Here is a 5,381-nt window from a genome sequence, read left to right as displayed (position 1 = left end):
GACACTTAAATGAAACACACTAATGTCTACAGGGACCAAAAGAGTTAGGTGTTGTTTGTTTTTTGGAAAAAACCTCTTCGGATCTCTTATTGTTGCGCGACGCAACACTTTTTATCTCGCAGTTGTTTGTTTTTTAGAAGTCTTTGGATTAAAAAACATATGCGCGTGTTCTTCTTGGTGCAACACTTGTTTTGCCTCTTCCTACCTCTTCCTACCTCTTCTTCTTCTTCTTCTTCTTCTTTGCTAAAATATTGATTATATATTTCTGAAATCTTATTTCACATTTTTTTTACGTTTTTTTGTTTATTCTTGTTGAATTTTTTTTTATTGAATAATAATAATATGTTGATGAAATATCATTATTTTATGCTAAAATATCTTTATTTTTGTTAAAATATCATTATTTTTTGTTGAAATATCATAAATTTTTGCTGAAATGTCATACATTATTAAATTTTCGGTATCTATTTTCGGATTATAAAATCGGTTTATTTTAATTTTTTAATATCTGTCGCAGCATGCAAATGTTAAAAAAACAAACACGCTTCTTATTAAAGTATGCAACCGTTTGGTCTACCTTTTCTACTAAGGCTATGTTTGGCGGACTAGCTGAAAAGGTAGCTGTTAAATAAAAAGCTAGCTGATAGCTGATAAGCTAGCTGATAAAAAATAACGTTTGATAAAACTAGCTGAAAAGCTAGCTGAAATATATAAAATTACATAAAAGGACATGTAAGAATATGTGTTTCTATAATTAATTAAGGGGTGTATTTGGAAAATTTTAAAAAAGGCTCATAAAAAGCTAGTCTAAGTAGCTTTTCAAAAATCTAGCTTATCAGCTACTTTTGGCTTACCAAACACGACAACATAAAAAAACTCGAAAAATAAGCTAGATTATCAAATAGTTGTGGCACGCCAAGCACACCCTAAGATGATTGCAGAGATGATCCGCATAAAATGAATTTTTGTTTAAAAAAAATAATAATCAAACAAACAGCAACTTAGAGTCAATTTTAAAACTAAAGGGACAAATTTGTGTAATATATCCAATCCTTTACTTCCCTTTCCTTCTCCGATCGGTGCTGTTTCTCCTAACCTTTTTCTTCACCGTCGAATCCATTTCCTTCTTCAATCTGCTTCTACAATCAGTTCCTGATTTCGAACTGCAACAATCGATTTTAGGGGTAAACAAATCAAGATTAGAAGGGAGAGGCACAAAAAGGAGGAGAACGCTGTTCATCTTCTTGTTTTGTATTCCATCACGCCTCCCTGAAATCAATCCCAAATTCGACATCCATAATTCGAAGCTTCTTGAGTTGATCAAGAAATTGATGTTCTTTCTGTGATTGACTTCACTGATCAAGATTCTGACTTCCAGAATTTGACATCAAACTCACTAGTAAGTAATTTCAAATTATTGTTTCTAGTACCTGTTGCTGAAGCAATTTATCTCTAGGACTTAGAGTTTTTGCTTGATAATTGTGATAATCTTGTTGGTGGTACATTTGATTTTGGTACGTTTATCTTTAAGCCCTAAATCGGGTTTATTTGTTCAACTATCATAGGATCGTCGTTCTACCTATCCATCACCATAAACGCCCAAAATATACTTTCATCGAAAAACATCACATATCCCACCCATACCGTGGATTCGTTAGAAATGAGTGTTTTTATTTCGTTTTTCTAGGATGTACATTTTAAATTTGTTTCTTTTACCTTTTTAATGTCTGCCAACTTCTGGACAAGTTGTTCTTGAAATTCTACATTTTGGGGCTTTTTTTTGCATGCTCAAATTCGTTATCAGGTTAAATAATCAGGACTTTGATGAATTACTTTGATTCTGGTATTCTATTATAAGCTTAGATCGCTATGGATTTTTTTTTCCTTGTCAATTTTTCTTATGAAATGTCTTCCTGTCTATAGTAGTTTGATAAGCCAGTATTCTTTCTCCTTCACCTTCAGATTGCCTTTTTAATTTGGTTAATATGTTGGCCCTAATCTTCATAAAGCACTAAGATCTAAGAGTGTCTACATAGGTTGTAGAGAACTAAGCATTTGAAAGCCACAAAGTTGTCATCCTTCTGTGTTCCATTGTTGACCATTGTTCATACATAAACACTAAAAGTAAAACACATGATCTCCAGATTTTGCTCTGTTTTTGAGCTCTCTTCACCTTAATGATAAAAGTAACATTTATTTCAGAAACTTCTGTATATTAATATTTACAACCAGAAAGTGGGAGGTTGTGGAATTTAGAATCTTTTGATTATATCATGAAATACTAATTATTTGTCTTATGCATACTACTTTATTTTTTATTTTTTTTTCTATTATCTGTGACCCTCTAAAAAGGTTGGTACATTTTTTTTTAAAAGTTTTAACACTATTTCTTTTATATGAAGATTTTTTTTAAAAGGTGAGTTGTAGTGGATGTTAAAGCATGGCTAAGATCAGAGACCGAACTGAAGACTTCAAAGATGCTGTCAACAGGGGAGCTTTATCTTTGGGATTTAACGAGGTTTCTTCTCATTTCCTATATTGACCTTGTTTGACTTTGACAAATCTTTGTTATGCAATTTGACCATTATTTTCTTTAATGATTTTCTGATGTGTAAGTGTAATTGTTATCAACAGGCCAAAAGGGCAGCTCTAATGGCATCTTTCATCATGCACAAACCTCGTGAAAGATCACCTTTCACCAAAGCTGCATTAAAAACAGTACACACAAATCTTTACTATCATATTGTTTCTTGTATAATCTCCTAAATATTTAAAAAAAAAAAATTCTTATTTTCCTTACTTTATTTTTCAGCTAGAAAGCATTGGGACTCTAGAACAGTTCTTGATAAAGCATAGAAAGGATTATGTAGATCCTCATCGTACCACAGAAGAGGAAAGAGACAGCATTGAACATGAAGTAAGACTCTAAAAATATATATATCTTTGATCCAAGGGCAAAATGATCATTTTCAAAAAAGGTTAACAGCTAGGTTGTTAACTTAAATACACACGAACCAAAAATCGTTAAATAAGGACCAATTTTGCAAAAGAGAACTTTTTTAGGACCAAATTTGAGAAATTCAGCTAAACCCAGGGACCAAAAATGTAATCTACTCGAGTCTTACAATACATAACTTTTTTTTTTTTTTAACAGGTTAGTGTTTTTGTAAAAGCTTGTAAAGAACAAATTGACATTCTGAAAAGCAGCATAACTGATGAAGAAGCAAATGCAAAAGGTTGGCTTGGAATTCGGGGTGACAATGCTAATGCTGATACTGTTGCACACAAACATGGAGTGGTATGTTTAATTTTTATTTTATTTTATAATAATTAATGTTTTTTTTTTAATGTTTTTATTATTTTTTTGAATTATAGGTTTTGATTTTAAGTGAAAGTCTTCATTCAGTGACATCACAGTTTGATCAACTGAGAGCTATACGTTTTCAAGAAGCTATTAATCGAGCCATGCCTAGAAGAAAACCAAAACCAAAGCGGGCCCCACTTGAAAAAACAGAAACAACAAGTTCATCAGAGACGAGGGACCAAAGTGAAATTACAACTGAACCCATGAAAGTACAACAGCAAGTTTTAGATGATGAAACACGTGCTCTTCAGGTATACTATTAATTAGTCCCCATGATATTCGTGTGTATTACGGAAAATGACGATAATACCCTTGTAGGTGGAGTTATCGAGTCTTCTTGATGCTGCGCGTGACACCGAAACAAAGATGGTAGAGATGTCGGCATTGAATCATTTGATGTCGACACATGTGTTGCAACAAGCTCAACAAATTGAGTATTTGTATGATCAGGTCAGAAAATAAATAGCAACATACGTTACTCTTTTTTTTTTTTAATAGTTAAATACTTACATTTATTTATTTATTTTATTATTATAGGCGGTTGAAGCAACAAAGAATGTTGAGATGGGTAACAAGGAGCTAAGTCAAGCGATAGAGAGGAACAGCAGTAGCAGAGTTTTTCTGTTGCTTTTTATTGCTGTTTTTACTTTTACTATTCTTTTTCTTGACTGGTATGATAATTAGTACTTATAAATTATGTTTTTATTTCAAGAGCCAAAAATGAGTTGATTGGTGTTAGTTATAAGTTATATTTCAGTAGCATTTATGAATAATGTAAAATTATTATTATTATTATATTTCAATGAGGAAGGAGGGCAAAAAGGGACAGTGTTGTTACTTGTTAGTTACTCCTTGCAAGTTTAATGTTCTGTTGGTTTTATTATAATTATGTGTTTTACAAAATGCATAGTGTCAAACTAAAATAATATAAAATTTCGCTACCATGTTTAACTGAAATGAAGTATACATATGTTGCATTCAGAAATGACCAAAAAAATAAAAAAAAATGTAAGGATATAATATCAAATAATCACTTCCATCTTCAATCATCTATTTCGTAAAAAATAATGTTTAAATTTTTTGCTTTTTCAGTACATCATATTTCAGTAGTCAAAGACATACTTTTGACTTTGTGATCGTTGAAACTATGGTCGTGAATATGATCTTCCTATTGTGGTCGTTTTTGTGATCACCTTGTAACTAAATCATATTAATGTCCATTTGGTTGTGTACTTTTATCCAACTAGTTATGTCATTACTTTCATGAAACGACAATTGTATGATTCATTTTGTTGCTTTAGTTGTTTTTATAATTTCTTGAATTCAGGTTTGTTTTATTTAAAAATCATGAATCTTGGAAATATTGATATCATTTATCTGGAATACTCTAATTCTAATTGAAATATTTTAATCTTCTTAACATTTGTTGTTCATGAAAATAGTAAACATGAATAAACATGCCAATCTTATTTTTAATCAAACCATTAGTGAGTGTCGTTTAAGTGCCTCGTTTTCCTTGCGCGCATGGGTATTTTTGTCTTTTCAGATCTTATATACATGAATGAGTATGGCTCAACACCGGGTATAACTAAACGTTTCTTACTTCATCCTCTTTCAAACATTTCCATTGCGCAAAGAAACCCGAATCCTCTACAATGTAAGTGACGAAGGTGAGCTAGATGATTAGGAAAGAATGGGAGGATTATGATCTTGAAAGTTCATATGCTAATACTCTATCATTTCCCATACTCAGTTGATCATCCATCAATATTTCCCCAACAACTAATTTTTTTTACAACTAATGATCTATCTATGTTTAGCATACAATTGCACCATGAGGGGACTTTACTGACTTTCCAAGCCGTAAATACATCAAGGGTAAGATAACATACATTGGCGCCATCAACATTGACTTGTTTTCAGTACATGATATGGATGAGATGATGGAAATTCTAGATTGCATGGAAGAAGGTAAATTTACTTATTATCACTTCAAATGACCCATCTGGGATTTAGA

General features: G+C 31.6%; 1 protein-coding gene across 1 annotated transcript; it reads left to right on the top strand.

Moving 5' to 3' along the window:
* The first annotated feature begins 1,040 nt into the window (after nucleotides 1–1,040).
* Nucleotides 1,041–4,208, top strand: SYP81 (syntaxin of plants 81). The gene is made up of 8 exons (XM_079017282.1): nucleotides 1,041–1,399; nucleotides 2,403–2,518; nucleotides 2,635–2,718; nucleotides 2,813–2,917; nucleotides 3,155–3,298; nucleotides 3,376–3,615; nucleotides 3,683–3,814; nucleotides 3,902–4,208. Exons 2-8 carry the CDS (start codon nucleotides 2,441–2,443, stop codon nucleotides 4,046–4,048), a joined length of 930 nt encoding a protein of 309 aa, XP_078873408.1. The 5' UTR covers nucleotides 1,041–1,399; nucleotides 2,403–2,440; the 3' UTR covers nucleotides 4,049–4,208.
* Nucleotides 4,209–5,381: the final 1,173 nt, after the last annotated feature.

This window comes from Lactuca serriola, chromosome 8 (assembly GCF_051521515.1).
Source record: "Lactuca serriola cultivar US96UC23 chromosome 8, Lser_US96UC23_V15, whole genome shotgun sequence".
In the NCBI taxonomy this organism is placed as follows: Eukaryota; Viridiplantae; Streptophyta; class Magnoliopsida; order Asterales; family Asteraceae; genus Lactuca; species Lactuca serriola.
Note: the sequence above shows the minus strand (reverse complement) of the source record. Positions and strands in the feature narration are given on the sequence as shown.